Genomic DNA, 19,709 nt, shown 5'->3' with positions numbered 1-19,709 from the left:
CTGGATATTATCGATGGACTTTATTTTATTGAATGTTTATTATCAAGGAACATTTAATTTTGTGCTGGGAAACACTAGTTGACTCCACATGGAGACAACAGCTCTACATATTTGTATTTTTAGGGAGAAAGCTCAAGGAACTGCAGGAAACAAACATGATATTTCTGTTGTATAGATGACATTTTATGCACTTGCCTAACGGAAAGACTTTGCTTTTCTTCAAAACCATTTTTACTGTGATTATTTGTGTCCATTGTATACAAATTCCACACCACTTTGTATGGATATGACTCGATGAAACCAGAAATATCCGGTTCTGTTTTGGCTAACTTAATCACACATATTGCGACAGCGTCTGTGTTTGTGTTTTCTGGATATTATTGACAAACTTTATTGTTTTGAATTTTTTTTATAAGGGAACATTTAATTTTGTGCTTGGAAACACTAACAGCTTCCACATGGAGACACCAGCTCCACACATTCGTATTTTCTAGGGAGAAAGCTAGAGGAAGTGAGGAAAACACAGGGGGGCGGTGCTTTGATGCGCCTGGTGGGCGGTCCTCGCACGCGTGCTGCTCTCCTTTTCTCCGGTCTCGGAAGTCGCTAGCTGTGATCGAGGCGGCGGCAGCGGCGAGCGAGTCCTTGTGGTCTAGATAAATCAGGAAAAATGTCTCTCTATCCATCTCTTGAAGACTTGAAGGTAGACAAAGTAATTCAGGCTCAGACTGCTTTTTCTGCAAACCCTGCCAACCCAGCAATTTTGTCAGAAGCTTCTGCTCCCATCTCTCAAGATGGAAATCTTTATCCTAAACTGTATCCGGAACTGTCTCAATACATGGGCCTGAGTTTAAATGAAGAAGAAATACATGCAAATCTGGTGATGGTCTCTGGAGCACCACTTCAGGGGCAGTTGGTAGCAAGACCTTCCAGTATGAACTATATGGTGGCTCCTGTAACTGGAAATGATGTTGGGATTCGCAGAGCAGAAATTAAACAAGGGATTCGTCAAGTCATTTTATGTAAGGATCAAGATGGAAAAATTGGACTCAGGCTTAAATCAATAGATAATGGTATATTTGTTCAGCTAGTCCAGGCAAATTCTCCAGCCTCATTGGTTGGTTTGAGATTTGGTGACCAGGTACTCCAGATCAATGGTGAAAACTGTGCAGGCTGGAGCTCTGATAAAGCTCACAAGGTGCTCAAACAGGCTTTTGGAGAGAAGATCACAATGACCATTCGTGACAGGCCTTTTGAGCGGACAATTACTATGCATAAGGACAGTACTGGAAACGTTGGCTTTATCTTTAAAAATGGGAAAGTAACATCCATGGTGAAAGATAGTTCTGCAGCCAGAAACGGTCTTCTCACGGAACATAACATCTGTGAGATCAACGGCCAGAACGTCATTGGATTGAAGGACTCTCAAATTGCAGACATACTATCAACATCTGGGACTGTAGTTACCGTCACAATCATGCCTGCTTTTATCTTTGAACATATTATTAAACGGATGGCGCCAAGCATTATGAAAAGCCTGATGGATCACACCATCCCTGAAGTTTAACAGTTAGGACACAATGGAAACAGCTGAGCGTCTCCAGTTTCCTTTCTCAACTACTTCTGTATTATGCACACGAAGCTTTCCCGGAGCCAGGGAGCATATGCTGCATGAGGACCTTCCCGTCTCACGTTATGGCTGGGAATCTACTGGTTCATCTGATCTCCTCAGATTTCACGGTCGTTGTAGTCTTAGCCTGGTTTTACAGCTGTGAAACTTTCACAAGATTGACTGACTTTCCTAGAATAGTTTCTCTACTGGAAACCTGATGCTTTTCTAAGCCATTGTGACGAGGGTGATTGATGCCAGCTTAGCTTTGTATGAGAACCAGTTACCTTTCTTCTAGGTAATGAGTAGTGCTCTTCACGTCATTTTAGTTCTATGGTATATTTGCATTTTTAACAAGTACGTGATAGTACATTTAGAGTGATTGCCTTTGGTAGGTTTTTTTCTCCCTCTGTATGTATGTAAACACCAATTAGATAATGCTGGTTTCATTCCATGTAAGCATTATACAGTTTATGTAGGTTATAAGAGATTATGATGATTGTCATTAAATTTTAACTACCTTCACTAATATGCTTCAACTGTCGCCTTAACTATGCTAAGCTCTAGAACAAAAGCCAAAATATAATTATTGCTGCCTTCCTAAAACTCAAGATGTAGTTCTGTATTAAACTGAAATGTGCACTAGCCCAAAAGAGGTTAATAGTACTTTCTGAGCTATAGCATAGCTGCTTGGTTGTATTTGACATTTTCTAGTCATCATGTAACAGAAATATCTTCTCCAAGTTGCCAGTACTGCTTCCTGAGAAACAAAGCGCTATATATTTAATGTAAAATTTCTTATACGAAACAGGATGAACTTTTGATTCCTCTTTTCATTAGTAGATTAAGTAGAATAATACTAATTTTGGCATCTGAATGTTAAAATTATGTAACCTACCTACTTAGGAAAAATGTTTTCCTGGTAATTTGTTCCATTTCCTGACTCTTGCCTGCAAACAAAGTGACAGTGACACTTTATTTTTTTTTCTGTTTTGGTTTATGCCTATCCTAATTAAACATGTATAAAGTGAAAAAAAAAAGGAAGTGCGGAAAACAAACATGATATTTCGGTTTGTATAGATGACATGTTATGCACTTGCCTAATGTAAAGACTTTGCTTTTCTCCAAAACCATTTTTACTGTGATTTTCTTGGTCCATTGCATATGAATTCCACACCACTTTATCCAGATATGACTGGATGAAACCAGAAATATCCGGTTGTAGTTTGGCTAACTCAATCCCACATGTTGCGACAGCCTCTGTGTTTGTGTCTTCTGGATATTATGGACAGACTTTATTATTTTGAATGTTTTTTCTCAGGGAACATTTAATTTTGTGCTTGGAAACACTAATTGGTTCCACATGGAGACACCAGCTCTACACATTCGTATTTTCTAGGGAGAAAGCTAGATGAACTGCGGCAAACAAACATGATATTTCTGTTTGTATAGGTGACATTTTATGCACTTGCTAAATGGAAACACTTTGCTTTTCTCCACTACCATTTTTACTGTGATTGTCTGTGTCAATTGCATACGAGTTCCACACCACTTTGTCAGGATACGACTGGATGAAACCAGAAATATCAGCCTGTGTTTTGGCTAACTCAATCCCACATGTTGCGACAGCCTCTGTGTTTGTGTTTTCCAGATATTATCGATGGACTTTATTGTTTTGAATGTTTTTATCAGGGAACATTTAATTTTGTGCTGGGAAACACTAATTGGTTCTTCATGGAAACACCAGCTCTACACATTTGTATTTTGTAGGGAGAAAGCTAGAGGAACTGCGGCAAACAAACATGCTATTTCTGTTTGTATACGTGACTTTTTATGCACTTGCCTAACGAAAACATTTTGCTTTTCTTTAAAACCATTTTCACAGTGATTTTCTCGGTCCATTACATACGAATTCCACACCAGATTTGCGGATATGACTGGATGAAAGCGGATATATCCAGTTGTGTTTTGGCTAACTCAATCCCAGATATTGCTAGAGCCTCTGTGTTTGTGTTTTCCGGATATTATCCACAGATTTTATTGTTTTGAATGTTTTCTATCAGGGAACATTTAATTTTGTGCTTGGAAACACTAATTGGTTCCACATGGAGACACCAGCTCTACATATTTGTATTTTCTAAGGAGAAAGCTAGAGGAACTGCGGCAAACAAACAGGATATTTCTGTTTGTATTGATGACATTTTATGCACTTGCCTAACGAAAAGACTTTGCTTTTCTCCAAAACCATATTTACTGTGATTTTCTCGGTCCATTTCATATGAATTCCACACGACTTTCTCCGGATATGCTGACTGAAACCAGAAATATCCGATTGTGTTTTGGCTTACTAAATCCGAAATATTGCTAACAACCTCTGTGTTTGTGTTTTCTGGATATTATCAATGGACTTTATTGTTTTGAATGTTTTTATCAGGGAACATTTAATTTTGTACGGTAAAAACACTAATAGGTTCACCATGGGGACACCAGCTCTACACATTCGTATTTTCTTGGGAGAAAGCTAGAGGAACTGCGGCAAACATACATGATATTTATGTTTGTGTAGATGACATTTCATGCACTTGCCTAACGAAACGACTTTGCTTTTCTCCAAAACCATGTTTACTTTGATTTTCTCGGTCCATTGCATAGGAATTACACAACAGTTTGTCCGGATATGACTGCATGAAACCAGAAATATCCGGTTTTGTGTTGGCTAACTCAATCCCAGATATTGCGACAGCCTCTGTGTTAGTGTATTCCTGATATTATCCACAGACTTTATTTTTTTTTAAGTTTTTTGTCAGGGAACATTTAATTTTGTGCTTGGAAACACTAATTGGTTCCACATGGAGACACCATCTCGACACATTCGTATTTTCTAGGGAGAAAGCTAGAAGAACTGCGGCAAAGAAGCATGATATTTCTGTTTGTCTAGATGATATTTTATGCACTTGCCTAATGAAAATATGTTGCTTTTCTCCAAAACCATTTTTATTGTGATTTAATCGATCCATTGCAAACGAATTCCACACGACTTTGTCCGTATATGATTGGATGAAACCAGAAATATCCGGTTGTGTTTTGGCTAACTGAAACCGAAATATTGCTACAGCCTCTATGTTTGTGTTTTCTGGATATTATCAATGGAGTTTATTGTTTTGAATGTTTTTATCAGGGAACATTTAATTTTGTACCATAGAAACACTAATTGGTTCATCATGGGGACACCAGCTCTACACATTCGTATTTTCTTGGGAGAAAGCTAGAGGAACTGTGGCAAAGAAACATGATATTTATGTTTGTATAGATGACAATTCATACACTTGCCTAACGAAAAGATTTTGCTTTTCTCCAAAACCATTTTTACTGTGATTTTCTTGGTCCATGGCATAGGATTTCCACAACAGTTTGTCTGGATATGACTTGATAAAACCGGAAATATCCGGTTTTGTGTTGGCTAACTCAATCCAAGATATTGTGACAGCCTCTGTGTTTGTGTATTCCTGATATTATCCACGGACTTTATTTTTTTCAAAGTTTTTTGTCAGGGAACATTTAATTTTGTGCTTGGAAACACTAATTAATTCCACATGCAGACACCAGCTCTACACATTCGTATTTTCTAGGGACAAAGCTAGAGGGACTGCTGCAAACATACATGATATTTCTGTTTGGCTAGATGACATTTTATGCACTTGCCTAACGAAAAGACTTTGCTTTTCTCCAAAATCATTTGTACTGTGATTTTCTCGGGCCATTGCATACGAATTCCACACCCGTTTGTGCGGATATGATTGGATGAAACCGGAAATATCCGGTTTTGTTTTGGCTAATTCAATCCCAGATATTGCTACAGCCTCTGTGTTTGTGTTTTCCGGATATCATCCACGGACTTTATTGTTTTGAATTTTTTTTCTCAGGGAACATTTAATTTTGTGCTTGGAAACACTAATTGGTTCCACATGGAGACACCAGCTCTACACATTCGTATTTTCTAGGGAGAAAGCTAGAGGAACTGCGGCAAAAAAACATGATATTTCTCATTGAAAATATGACATTTTATGCACTTGCCTAACGAAAAGACTTTGCTTTTTTCCAGAACCAATTTTACTGTGATTTTCTCTGTGCATTGCATATGAATTCCACACCACTTTGTTGGGTTATGACTGCATGAAACCAGAAATATCTGGTTGTGTTTTGGCTATCTCAATCCGAAATATTGCTACGGCCTCTGTGTTTGTGTTTTCTGTATATTATCCATGGACTTTATTGTTTTGAATGTTTTTATCAGGGAACTTTTAATTTTGTGCTTGGAAACACTATTTGGTTCCACATGGAGACACCAGCTCTAATCATTCGTATTTTCTAGGGAGAAAGCTAGAAGAATTGCGACAAACAAACATTATATTTCTGTTTGTATCGATGACATTTTATGCACTTTCCTAATGAAAAGACTTTGCTTTTCTTCAAAACCATTTTCTCAGTGATTTTCTCGGTCCATTGCATACGAATTCCACACCAGTTTGTGCGGATATGACTGGATGAAACCAGAAATATCCGGTTGTGTTTTGGTTAACTCAACACCAGATATTGTTACCGACTCTAGTTTGTGTATTCCTGATATTACCAACGGACTTTATTGTTTTGAATATTTTTATTAGGGAATATTTAATTTAGTGCTTGGCAACTCTAATTGGTTCCAAATGGAGACACCAGATGTACACATTCGTATTTTCTACAGAGAAAGCTAGAGGAACTGTGGTAAACAAACATGATATTTCTGTTTGTATAGATGACATTTTATGCACTTGTCTAACAAAAAGACTTTGCTTTTCTCAAAACCGTTTGTACTGTGATTTTCTCGGGCCATTGCATACGAATTCTGCACTGTCCAGATATGACTGGGTGAAACCGGAAATCTCCGGTTTTGTTTTGGCTAACTCAATCCCAGATATTGTTACAGCTTCTGTGTTTGTGTATTCCTGATATTATCCACAGACTTTATTGTTTTGAATGTTTTTTCTCAGGGAACATTTAATTTTGTGGTTGGAAACTCTCATTGGTTCCACATGGAGACACCAGCTCTACACATTTGTATTTTCTATGGAGAAAGCTAGATGAACTGAGGCAAACAAACATGATATTTCTGTTTGTATAGATGATATTTTATGCACTTGGCTAACGAAAAGATTTTGCTTGTCTCAAAACCATGTTAACTGTGATTTTCTCGGTCCATTGCATAGGAATTCCACACCAGTTTGTCCGGATATGACGGGATGAAACCGGAAATATCCAGTTGTGTTTTGGCTAACTCAATCCCAGCTATTGTTACCGCATCTGTGTTTGTTTATTCCTGATATTATCCACAGACTTTATTGTTTTGAATGATTTTTTTTCAGGGAACATTTAATTTTGTGCTGCGAAACACTAATTGTTTCCACATGGAGACACCAGCTCTACACATTCGTATTTTCTAGGGAGAGAGCTAGAGGAACTGCGGCAAAAAAACATGATATTTCTGTTTGTATAGATGATATTTTATGCACTTGGCTAACGAAATGATTTTGCTTGTCTCCAAAACCATTTTTACTGTGATTTTCTCGGACCATTGCATAGGAATTCCACACCAGTTTGTCCGGAAATGTCTGGATGTTTAGTAAATATCCGGTTGTGTTTTGGCTAACTCAATCCCAGATATTGCTACAGCCTCTGTTTTGTTTATTCCTGATATTATCCACGGAGTTTATTTTTTTGAATTATTTTTTTTGGGGAACATTTTTTTTTTGTGCTTCGAAACACTAATTCGTTCCACATGGAGGAATTGCGGCAAACAAACATGATATTTCTGTTTGTATCGAAGATATTTTATCTACTTGCCTAACGAAAAGATTTGCTTTTCTCCAAAACCATTTTTACTGTGATTTTCTCGGTCCATTTCATACAAATTCCACACCAGTTTGTCCGGATATGACTGGATGAAACCAGAAATATATGTTGTGTTTTGGCTAACTCAATCACAGATATTGCTACAGCCTCTGTGTTTGTATATTCCTGATATTATCCATGGACTTCATATTTTTCAATGTTTTTTTTTTCATGGAACATTTAATTTTGTGCTTGGAAACACTAATTGGTTCTGCATGGAGACACCAGCTGTACATATTTGAATTTTCAAGGGAGAAATCTAGAGGAACTGCGGCAAACAAACATGATATTTCTGTTTGTATGGTTGACATTTTATGCACTTTCCTAACGAAAACACTTTGCTTTTCTCCAACCAATTTTTACTGTGATTTTCTCGGTCCATTGAATACGAATTCCACACCATTTGTCCGGATATGACTGGATGAAACCAGAAATATCTGGATGTGTTTTGGCTAACTCAATCCGAAAAGTTGTGAAAGCCTCTGTGTTTGGGTTTTCCTGATATTATCCATGGACTTTATATTTTTCAATGTTTTTTTTTTTTCTGGGAACATTTAATTTTGTGCTTTAAACACTAAATGGTTCCACATGGAGACACCAGCACTACAAATTTGTATTTTCTAGGGAGAATGCTACAGGAACTGCGGCAAACAAACATGATATTTCTGTTTGTATCAATGTGATTTTATGCACTTGCCTAACATAAAGACTTTGCTTTTCTCCAAAACCATTTTTACTGTGATTTTCTCAGTCCAATGCATATGAATTCCACACCACTTTGTCCGGATGTGACTGGATGAAACCAGAAATATCCGGTTGTGTTTTGGCTAACTCAATCCGAAATACTGTGAAAGCCTCTGTGTTTGTGTTTTCTGGATATTATGATAACTTTATTGTTTTGAATGTTTTTAGCAGGGAACATTTAATTTTGTACCGTAGAAACACTATTTGGTTCATCATGGGTAAACCAGCTCTACGCATTCATATTTTCTGGGGAGAAAGCTAGAGGAAATGCAGCAAACAAACATGATATTTCTGTTTGTATAGATGACATTTTATACACTTGCCTATCAAAAACGCTTTGCTTTTCTCCAAACCCATTTTTACTGTGATTTTCTCATTCCATTGCATGCGAATTCCACACCAGTTTGTCCGGATATGACTGGATGAAACCAGAAATATCCGGTTGTGTTTTGGCTAACTCAATCCCAAATATTGCTACAGCCTCCGTGTTTTTGTTTTCTGGATATTATCAAAGGACTTATCGTTTTGAATGTTTTTTTCAGGGAACATTTAATTTTGTACCGTGGAAACAATAATTGATTCATCAGGGGAACACCAACTCTAAACATTCGTATTTTCTAGGGAGAAAGCTAGAGGAATTGCGGCAAACAAACATGATATTTCTGTTTCTATAGATGACATTTTATGTACTTGCCTAATGAAAAGTCTTTGCTTTTCCCCAAAACCATTTTTACTGTGATTTTCTCGGTCCATTGCATAGGAATTCCACAACACTTTGTCCAGATATGACTGGATGAAACTGGAAATATCTGGTTTTGTTTTGGTTAACTCAATCCCAGATATTGCTACAGCCTCTGTGTTTGTGCATTCCTGATATTATCCACAGCCTTTATTGTTTTGAATGTTTTTTATCAGGGAACATTTAATTTCATACCGTTGAAACACTAATTGGTTCATCATGGGGACACCAGCACTGCACATTCGTATTTTCTAGGGAGAAAGCTAGAGGAACTGCGGCAGACAAACATGATATTTCTGTTTGTATAGATGACTTTTTATGCACTTGCCTAATGAAAAGACATTGCTTTTCTCCAAAACCATTTGTACTGTGATTTTCTTGGGCCATTGTGTACGAATTCCACACCACTTTGTCCGGATATGACTGGATGAAACCAGAAATATCAGGTTGTGTTTTGGCTAACTCAATCCGAAATATAGTGAAAGCCTCTGTGTTTGTGTATTCTGGATGTTATCGATGGACTTTATGGTTTTGAATTTTTTATCAGGGAACATTTCATTTTCTGCTTGGAAGCACTAATTGTTTCCACAAGGAGACACCAGCTCTACACATTCGTATTTTCTAGGGAGAAAGCTAGAGGAACTGCGGCAAATAAACGAGATATATGTTTGTATAGATGATATTTTATGCACTTGTAAAGAAAAGTCTTTGCTTTTCTCCAAACCCATTTTTACTGTGATTTTCTTGGTCCATTGCTTACGAATTCCACACCAGTTTGTGCGTATATGACTGGATGAAACCAGAAATATTTGGTTTTGTTTTGGCTAACTCAATCCGAAACATTGTAAAAGCCTCTTTGTTTAGGTTTTCTGGATATTATCAATGGACTTTATTGTTTGAATGTTTTTTTCAGGGAACATTTCATTTTGTACTGTTGAAACACTAATTGCTTCATCATGGGAACTCCAGCTCTACGCATTCGTATTTTCTAGGGAGAAAGGTAGAGGAACTGTGGCAAACAAACATGATATTTCTGTTTCTCTAGATGACATTTTATGCACTTGCCTAACGAAAAGACTTTGCTTTTCTCCAAAACCATTTCTACTCTGATTTTCTCGGTCAATTGCATACGAATTCCACACCAGTTTCTCCGGATATGACTGGAGGAAATGGGAAATATCCGTTTGTGTTTTGGCTAACTCAATCCCAGATATTGCTACAGCCTCTGTGTTTGTGTTTTCTGGATATTATCAATTGACTTTATGGTTTTGAATTTTTTATTAGGGAACCTTTCATTTTGTACCGTTAAACACTAATTGGTTCATCATGGGGACACCAGCTCTACACATTTGTATTTTTAGGGAGAAAGCTCGATGAACTGCGGCAAACAAACATGATATTTCTTTTGTATAGATGGCATTTTATGCACTTGCCTAATGAAAAGACTTTGCTTTTCTCCAAAACCATTTTTACAGTGATTTTCTCGGTCAATTGCATATGAATTCCAAACGACTTTCTCGGCATATGACTGGATGAAACCGGAAATATCCGTTTGTGTTTTGGCTAACTCAATCCCATATATTGCTACAGCCTCTGTGTTTGTGTTTTCTGGATATTATCAACGGACTTTACTCTTTTGAATGTTTTTTATCGGCTAACATTTTATTTTGTACCGTAGAAACACTAATTGGTTCCATTTGGGGACACCAGCACTGCACATTCGTATTTTCTAGGGAGAAACTAGAGGAACTGCAGTAAACAAACATGATATTTCTATTTCTCTAGATGACATATTATGCTCTTGCCTAACGAAAAGACTTTGCTTTTCTCCAAAGCATTTTTACTGTGATTTTCTCATTCCATTGCATACGAAATCCACACCATTTTCTGCGGATATGACTGTATGGAAACGGAAATATCTAGTTTTGTTTTGGCTAACTCAATCCCAGATATTGCTACAGCCTCTGTGTTTGTGTTTTCCTGATATTATCCATGCGCTTTATTGTTTTGAATGTTTTTTATTAGGGAACATTTAATATTGTGCATGGATACACTACTAAGTTCCACATGGAGACACCAGCTCTACACATTCATAATTTCTAACGAGATAGCTAGAGGAAATGCTGCAAACAAACATAATTCTGTTTGTCTAGATGACATTGTATGCACTTGCCTAACGAAAAGAGTTTGCTTTTCTCCAAAACCCTTTTTACTGTGATTTTCTCGATCCATTGCATACGAATTCCAAACCACTTTGTCTGGATATGACTGGATGAAACCGGAAATATCCGGTTGTGTTTTGGCTAACTCAATCCAAAATATTGTGAAAGCCTCTGTGGTTGTGTTTTCGTGATATTATCGACGTACTTTATTGTTTTCAATATTTTTTCAGGGAATATTTCATTTTGTACTGTAGAAACACTAATAGGTTCATCATGGGGACACCAGCTCTAAACATTCGTATTTTTTGGGAGAAAGCTAGATGAACTGTGGCAAACATGATATTTATGTATGTGTAGATGACATTTTATGCACTTGCCTAACAAAAAGACTTTGCTTTTCTCCAAAACCATTTTTACTGTGATTTTCACGATACATTGCATAAGAATTCCACAACAGTTTGTCCGATATGACTGGATGAAACCGGAAATATCCAGTTTTGTTTTGTCTAACTCAATCCCAGATATTGCTACAGCCTCTGTGTTTGTGTTTTCTGGATATTATCAATGGACTTTATTGTATTGAATGTTTTTTATCGGGCAACTTTTTCTTTTGAGTTTGGATACAGTAATTGGTTCCACATCAATAAACCAGCTCTACACATTCGTATTTTCTAGGGAGAAAGCAGTGGCACTGGATATTATCGATGGTCTTTATTGTTTTGAATATTTTTATCAGGGAACATTTCATTTTGTTCCGTTGAAACACTAATTGCTTCATCATGGGAACACCAGCTCTACACATTCGTACTTTCTAGGGAAAAAGCTAGAGGAACTGCGGCAAACAAACATGATATTTCTGTTTGTATAGATGACATTTTATGCACTTGCCTAACATAAAGACTTTGCTTTTCTCCAAAACCATTTTTACTGTGATTTTCTCGGTCCATTGCATACGAATTCCACACCAGTTTGTCCGGATATGACTGGATGAAACCATAAATATCCGATTGTGTTTTGGCTAACTCAATCCAAAATTTTGCTACAGCCCCTGTGTTTGTGTTTCTGGATATTATCGATGGACTTTATTGTTTTGAATATTTGTATCAGAGAACATTTATTTTTTATTTTTTATTTTTTACTTTTATTTAATGAATATAAATTTCCAAAGTACAGCTTATGGGTTACAATGGCTTCCCCCCTCCCGTAACATCCCTCCCTCCCGCAACCCTCCCCTCTCCTGCTCCCTCTCCCCTTCCATTCATGTAAGGATTCATTTTCAATTCTCTTTGTATACAGAAGATCAGCTTAGTATATATTAGGTAAAGTTTTCAACATTTTGCCCATATAGCACTACAAAGTGAAAAAAACTACCATTGGATTACTAATTATAGCATCAAATAGCAATGTACAGCACATTAAAGACAGAGAACCCACATGATTTCTTTTTCAAATTAATTAACTTTCTATGCCATTTCCCCTTCAATACCTGGTTGTTATTTTTTTTTCATTTCCAATTCTCTTTATATACAGAAGATCACTTCAGTATATCATTAGTAAAGAGCTCATCAGTTTGTGCCCACACAGAAACGCAAAGTATAAGGATAAAGTATTACATTCTATATCTAGAGTCAGGACCTAAGCTGATCAGGTCATTGTTTCTTATAGTGTCCATTTCATTTCAGCAGGTTTCCCCTTTGGTGCTCAGTTAGTTGTCGCCGATCAGGGAAAAGAAATGATATTTGTCTCTTTGGGACTGGCTTAATTCACTCAGCATGATGTTTTCCAGATCCCTCCATCTTGTTTCAAATGACTGGGTTTCATTGTTCCTTATTGCTGTATAGTATTCTATGGAGTACATGTCCCATAATTTCTTTATCCAGTCTACTGTTGATGGGCATTTGGGTTGGTTCCAGGTCTTAGCTATTGTGAATTGAGCTGCAATAAACATTAATGTGCAGATGGCTTTTTTATTAGCCAAATTAATTTCCTTTGGGTAAATTCCAAGGAGTGGGATGGCTGGGTTGTATGGTAGGGTTATGTTCAGGTTTCTGAGGAATCTCCAGACTGACTTCCATAATGGCTTAACCAGTTTGCATTCCCACCAACAGTGGGTTAGTGTCCCTTTTTCCCCACATCCTCTCCAGCATCTATTGTTGGTAGATTTCTGGATGTGAGCCATTCTCACCGGGGTGAGGTGAAACCTCATTGTGGTTTTGATTTGCATTTCTCTGATTGCTAGTGATCTTGAACATTTTTTCATGTGTCTGTTGGCCATTTGGATTTCTTCTTTTGAAAAGTGTCTATTGAGGTCCTTGGCCCATCTCTTCAGTGGGTTGTTTCTTCTGTTGTTGTGGATTTTCTTGATTTCTTTGTAGATTCTGGTTATCAACCCTTTATCTGTAGTATAGTTTGCAAATATTTTCTCCCATTCTGTCGGTTGCCTCTTCACTTTCCTGACTGTTTCTTTCGAAGTACAGAAACTTCTCAATTTGATGCAATCCCATATGTTAATTTTGGTTTTGACTGCCTGTGCTCCTGGGGTCTTTTCCAAAAAGTCTTTGCCTGTACCTATATCTTGCAGGGTTTCTCCAATGCTCTCTACTAATTTGATGGTTTCGGGCCATAGATTTAAGTCTTTAATCCACGTTGAGTGAATTTTTGTGTAAGGTGAAAAGTATGGGTCTTGCTTCAAGCTTCTGCATATGGAAATCCAGTTTTCCCAGCACCATTTATTGAATAGACTGTCCTTATTCCAGGGATTAGTTTTGGATCTTTGATCAAATATAAGATGGCTGTAGATGTTTGGATTGATTTCTGGTGTTTCTATTCTGTTCCATTGGTCTATCCATCTGTTTCTGTACCAGTACCATGCTGTTTTGGTAACAACTGCCCTGTAGTATGTCCTAAAATCAGGTATTGTGATGCCTCCGGCTTTGTTTTTGTTGTACAAGATAGCTTTGGCTATTCGAGGTCTTCTGTGTCTCCATATGAATTTCAGTATCATTTTTTCCAGATCTGAGAAGAATGTCTTCGGTATCTTGATTGGTATTGCATTGAATGTATAAATTGCTTTTGGGAGAATAGACATTTTGATGATATTGATTCTTCCAATCCATGAGCATGGAAGATTTCTCCATTTTTTGGTATCCTCTTCTATTTCTTTCTGTAAGGTTTTGTAGTTTTCATCATAGAGTTCTTTAACATCCTTGGTTAAGTTTATTCCAAGGTATTTGATTGTTTTTGTGGCTATTGTGAATGGGATTGATTTTAGAAGTTCTTCCTCAGTCGTGGCATTGCCTGTGTATACAAAGGCTGTTGATTTTTGTGGATTGATTTTATATCCTGCTACTTTGCCAAACTCTTCGATGAGTTCCAATAGTCTCTTAGTAGAGATCTTTGGGTCCCCTAAATAAAGAATCATATCATCTGCAAAGAGGGATAGTTTGAGTTCTTCCTTCCCGATTTGTATCCCTTTAATTTCTTTTTCTTGCCTAATAGCTCTAGCTAAAACTTCCAGAACTATATTGAATAGCAGTGGTGAGAGTGGGCATCCCTGTCTGGTACCAGATCTCAGCGGAAATGCTTCCAACTTTTCCCCATTCAATAGGATGTTGGCCGTGGGTTTTTCATATATTGCTTTGATTGTATTGAGGAATGTTCCTTCCATACCCAGTTTGCTTAGAGTTTTCATCATGAAAGGGTGTTGTATTTTATCAAATGCTTTCTCTGCGTCTATTGGCCAGAATTTTATTGAGGATTTTTGCATCTATGTTCATCAGGGATATTGGTTTGTAATTCTCTTTCAATGCTGTATCTTTTTCCGGCTTAGGAATTAAGGTGATGCTGGCTTCATAGAAAGAATTTGGGAGAATTCCTTCTTTTTCGATTGCTCTGAATAGTTTGAGAAGCATTGGAGTTAGTTCTTCTCTAAATGTCTGGTAGAACTCAGCGGTGAATCCATCTGGTTCTTTGTTGGGAGGGCCTTTATTACTGTTTCAATTTCTGTGTCAGTTATGGGTCTGTTTAGGTTTCCTATGTCTTCCTGGCTCAATTTAGGTAGGTTGTATGTGTCCAAGAATCTGTCCATTTCTGATAGATTTCCCTGTTTGCTGGCATACAAGTCCTTGTAGTAATTTCTGATGATTATTTTTATTTCTGTGGTGTCTGTTGTTATGTTTCCTTTTTCATCTCTGATCCTATTGATTTGGGTCTTTTCTCTTCTTTTTTTAGTGAGTTGGGCCAATGGGGTGTCAATTTTGTTTATTTTTTCAAAAAACCAGCTCCTCGTTTGGCTGATTTTTTGTAATGTTTTTTTGGATTCAATCCTGTTGATTTCTTCTTTGATTTTAATTATTTCCCTTCTTCTACTGGGTTTGGGTTTGGTTTGCTGCAGATTTTCTAGATCCTTGAGATGAGTTGAAAGCTCATCTATTTGGTGCCTCTCCAATTTCTTGATGTAGGCACCTATTGATATAAACTTTCCTCTTAACACTGCTTTTGTTGTATCCCAGAGGTTTTGGTATGTTGTGTTGTTATCCTCATTTACTTCCAGAAAATTTTTGATTTCTCTTTTAATTTCTTCTATGACCCATTGTTCATTCAGGAGCATCTTGTTCAATCTCCATGTGTTTGCACGTGCTCTGGGGATTCCCGAGTTGCTAATATCCAATTTGATTCCTTTGTGGTCTGAGAAGCTGCATGGTATGATTCTAATTCTTTTGAATTTGCTGAGACTTGCTTTATGGCCTAGTATGTGGTCAATCCTAGAGAAGGTTCCATATACTGCTGAGAAGAATGTAAAGTCCTTAGATGTAGGATGAAATGTTCTGTAGATATCTGTTAGATCCATTTGAGCTATAGTGTCATTTAAATCTGCTGTATCCTTGTTGATCTTCTGTCCTGATGATCTGTCTATCTCTGAGAGTGGAGTATTGAAGTCCCCCAGTACTATTGTATTGGGGTCTAAGTCTCCCTTTAAGTCCCTTAACAAGTCTTTTAAATAAGCTGGTGCCCTGTGATTAGGTGCATATACATTCATAGTTGTTATATCTTCCTGTTGAATGGATCCCTTAATCATTAAATAGTGTCCCTCTTTGTCTCTCCTGACAGTTTTTATGGTAAAGTTTATGTTGTCCGATATTAAGATGGCTACGCCTGCTCTTTTTTCATTTCTGTTGGCATGGTATATCTTTTTCCAGCCTTTCACTTTCAGTCTGTATGGATCATTGTTGGAAAGATGAGTTTCTTGTAAGCAGCAAAAAGATGGGTTTTGTTCCTTAACCCAATCCGCCAATCGGTGTCTTTTAACTGGACAGTTCAAGCCATTAACATTCAATGTTACTATTGAGAAGGAGTAACTTTGCCCTGCCATTTGCCAAAGATATTTTCTGATATCTGGTTTGAGATTCCTGTGTTCTTTTGTTGTGAGGTTTCCTTCCTTTACCTTCCTTCATATTGGCTACCGTGTTTCTGTGTTTCTGTATGTAATACATCTTTAAGCATCTTTTGCAGGGCTGGACGAGTGGTGACAAATTCTTTCAGTTTCTGTTTGCTGTGAAAGGTCTTTATTTCACCTTCATTCACAAATGAGAGCTTTGCAGGATATAATATTCTGGGTTGGCAGTTTTTCTCTCTTAGTACCTGGGCTATATCTTGCCATTCTCTCCTGGCTTGTAGGGTTTCTGATGAGAAGTCAGCTGTAAGTCTAATTGGAGATCCTCTGAGAGTAATCTGGCGTTTCTCTCTTGCACATTTTAGGATCTTTTCTTTGTGTTTCACTGTGGTAAATTTGATTACGACGTGTCGTGGTGAGGATCTCTTTTGGTCATGTTTATTAGGGGTTCTATGAGCTTCCTGTACTAGGATGTCTCTGTCCTTCTCCAAACCTGGGAAATTTTCTGCTAGTATCTCACTAAAAAGGCCTTCTAATCCTTTCTCCCTTTCCATGCCTTCAGGAACTCCTAGAACCCGAATGTTGGGTTTTTTAATAGTATCCTGTAGATTCCTGACAGTGTTTTTTAGATTTCTGATTTCTTCTTCTTTTCTTTGATTTGACTGTTTTCTTTCCTGTTCTCTGTCTTCTAATTCCGATATTCTCTCTTCTGCTTCACCCATTCTGTTTTTAAGGCTCTCTAGTATGTTTGCCATTTGATCTATTGAGTTCTTCATTTCATTGAGGTTTTTTGTCATTATCTCAGTTTTATGTTCTACTAGTTTTTTCATTTCATTTTGATTTCTCCTTAATATTTCATTTTCACGGGAGATATTTTCTATCTTGTCCATTAAGGATTTCTGTAGTTCAAGAATTTGTTTTTGTGAATTTCTTAATGTTCCTATCACTTTTTTGAGATCTGCTTCTTGCATTTCCTCTATCTCTTCATCTTCATAATCTTGCTTTCGCGTGTCTTTCTCATTTGGGGGCGTCATAGTGTCTTCCTTGCTTTTGTTACCTCGGCTTCTATGTTTATTGTTTGGCATGTTGGAAATAATTTATGGTGTTTTTTTTTTTTTTTTACTCAGTTGGGAGTGGAGTTGAGGGTAGTTGAAATCTGGCCTCTGTGAGTATTCGTTTGATCTACCTCTGGGACCACACCAAGAGTTTATTCAGCCCTCAATGTGTTCTCCAGTTTTGCTAAAGTTACTGAGTTTGGCTGCGCTTTAGATATGTAAAATTGCAGTGCTCTTTGTTTTTCTTGTTGAGTGAAGGGTGAGGCCTCTGTTTCCCTCCCCCCTCAATGTCTTGGGTTTCTGAGGTCTTACCCTCCTCCGTTGGTTCCCGTGCTGGCGAGATTCTGTGGCACGGCTCCCGCCGCACATGGCTCCCGCCGCACATGGCTCCCGCCGCACACGGCTCCGCTTCTGCCGCCCGGCTGGCTCCCGCCGCACACGGCTCCGCTTCCGCCGCCCGGCTGGCTCCCGCCGCACACGGCTCCGCTTCCGCCGCCCGGCTGGCTCCCGCCGCACACGGCTCCGCTTCCGCCGCCCGGCTGGCTCCCGCCGCACACGGCTCCGCTTCCGCCGCCCAGCTGGCTCCCGCCAGGCAGAGTGGACAGTGAGAGAGAGAGACAGAGAGAAAGGTCTTCCTCTGCCATTGGTTCACCCTCCAATGGCCGCCGCGGTAGGCGCGCTGTGGCCGGCAGCCCGCACCGATCCGATGGCAGATGCCAGGTGCTTCTCATGGTCTCCCATGGGGTGCAGGGCCCAAGGACTTGGGCCATCCTCCACTGCACTCCCTGGCCACAGCAGAGAGCTGGCCTGGAAGAGTGGCAACCGGGACAGGACTGGTGCACCGACCGGGACTAGAACCTGGTGTGCCGGCGCCGCAAGGCGGAGGATTAGCCTAGGGAGCCGCGGCGCCGGCAGAGAATATTTATTTTTCTACCATAGAAACACGAATTGGTTCATCATGTGGACACCAGCTCTACACATTCAAAATTTCTAGGGAGAAAGCTAGAGGAACTGCGGCAAACAAACATGATATTTCTGTTTGTATAGATGACAGTTTATGCACATGCCTAACGAAAAGACTTTGCTTTCCCCCAAAAATATTTTTACTGTGATTATCTCGGTCCATTGCATACGAATTGCACACCAGTTTGTCAGGATATGACTAGATGAAACCAGAAATATCCGGTTGTGTTTTGGCTAATTCAATCCAAAATATTGTGAAAGCCTCTGTGTTTGTGTATTCTGGATATTATCGATGGACTTTTTGTTTTCAATATTTGTATCAGAGAACATTTATTTTTGTACCATAGAAACACAAATTGGTTCATCATGTGGACACAAGCACTACACATTCGTATTTTCTAGGGAGAAAGTTAGAGGATGTGCGGCAAACAAACATGATATTTCTGTTTGCATAGATGACATTTTACGCACTTGCGTAACGAAAAAGCTTTGCTATTCTCCAAAACAAATTTACTGTGATTTACTCGGTACATTGCATACGAAATCCACACCAGTTTGTCAGGATATGACTAGATGAAACCAGAAATATCCGGTTGTGTTTTGGCTAACATAATCCGAAATATTTTGAAAGCCTTTGTGTTTGTGTTTTCTGGATATTATCAATGGACTTTATTGTTTTGAATGTTTTAATCAGGGAACATTTAATTTTGTACCATTGAAACACAAATTGGTTCATCATGGGGACACCAGCTCTACACATTCATATTTTCTAGGGAGAAAGCTAGCGGAACTGTGGCCAAAAAACATGATACTTCTATTTGTATATATGACAATTTGTGCACTTGCCTAATGAAAAGACTGCTTCTCTCCAAACCAATTTAGGGTGATTTTCTCGGTCCATTGCATACAAATTCCACACCAGTTTGTCCGGATATGACTGGATGAAACCTGAAATATCCGGTTGCGTTTTGGCTAACTCAATCCGAAATATTGTGAAAGCCTCTTGTTTGTGTTTTCTGGATATTATCGATGGATTGTATTGTTTTGAACGTTTTTGTCAGGAAACATTTAATTTCCTACTGTTGAAACACTAATTGGTTCATCATGGGGACACCAGGTC

The 19,709-nt window shown here is 38.2% G+C and overlaps 1 protein-coding gene across 1 annotated transcript; it reads left to right on the top strand.

The window, feature by feature from the left end:
- Positions 1–600: 600 nt before the first annotated feature.
- Positions 601–2,003, top strand: LOC133755696 (syntenin-1-like). Its single transcript, XM_062185726.1, has one exon. The coding sequence runs from the start codon at positions 668–670 to the stop codon at positions 1,562–1,564; it is 897 nt and encodes a 298-aa protein (XP_062041710.1). The 5' UTR covers positions 601–667; the 3' UTR covers positions 1,565–2,003.
- The last annotated feature ends 17,706 nt before the right edge of the window (positions 2,004–19,709 follow it).

This window comes from Lepus europaeus, unplaced genomic scaffold (genome assembly GCF_033115175.1).
Source record: "Lepus europaeus isolate LE1 unplaced genomic scaffold, mLepTim1.pri SCAFFOLD_76, whole genome shotgun sequence".
Classification (NCBI taxonomy): domain Eukaryota; kingdom Metazoa; phylum Chordata; class Mammalia; order Lagomorpha; family Leporidae; genus Lepus; species Lepus europaeus.
The sequence above is the reverse complement of the archived record's forward strand: the minus strand, read 5'-3'. Positions and strand labels throughout refer to the sequence as shown.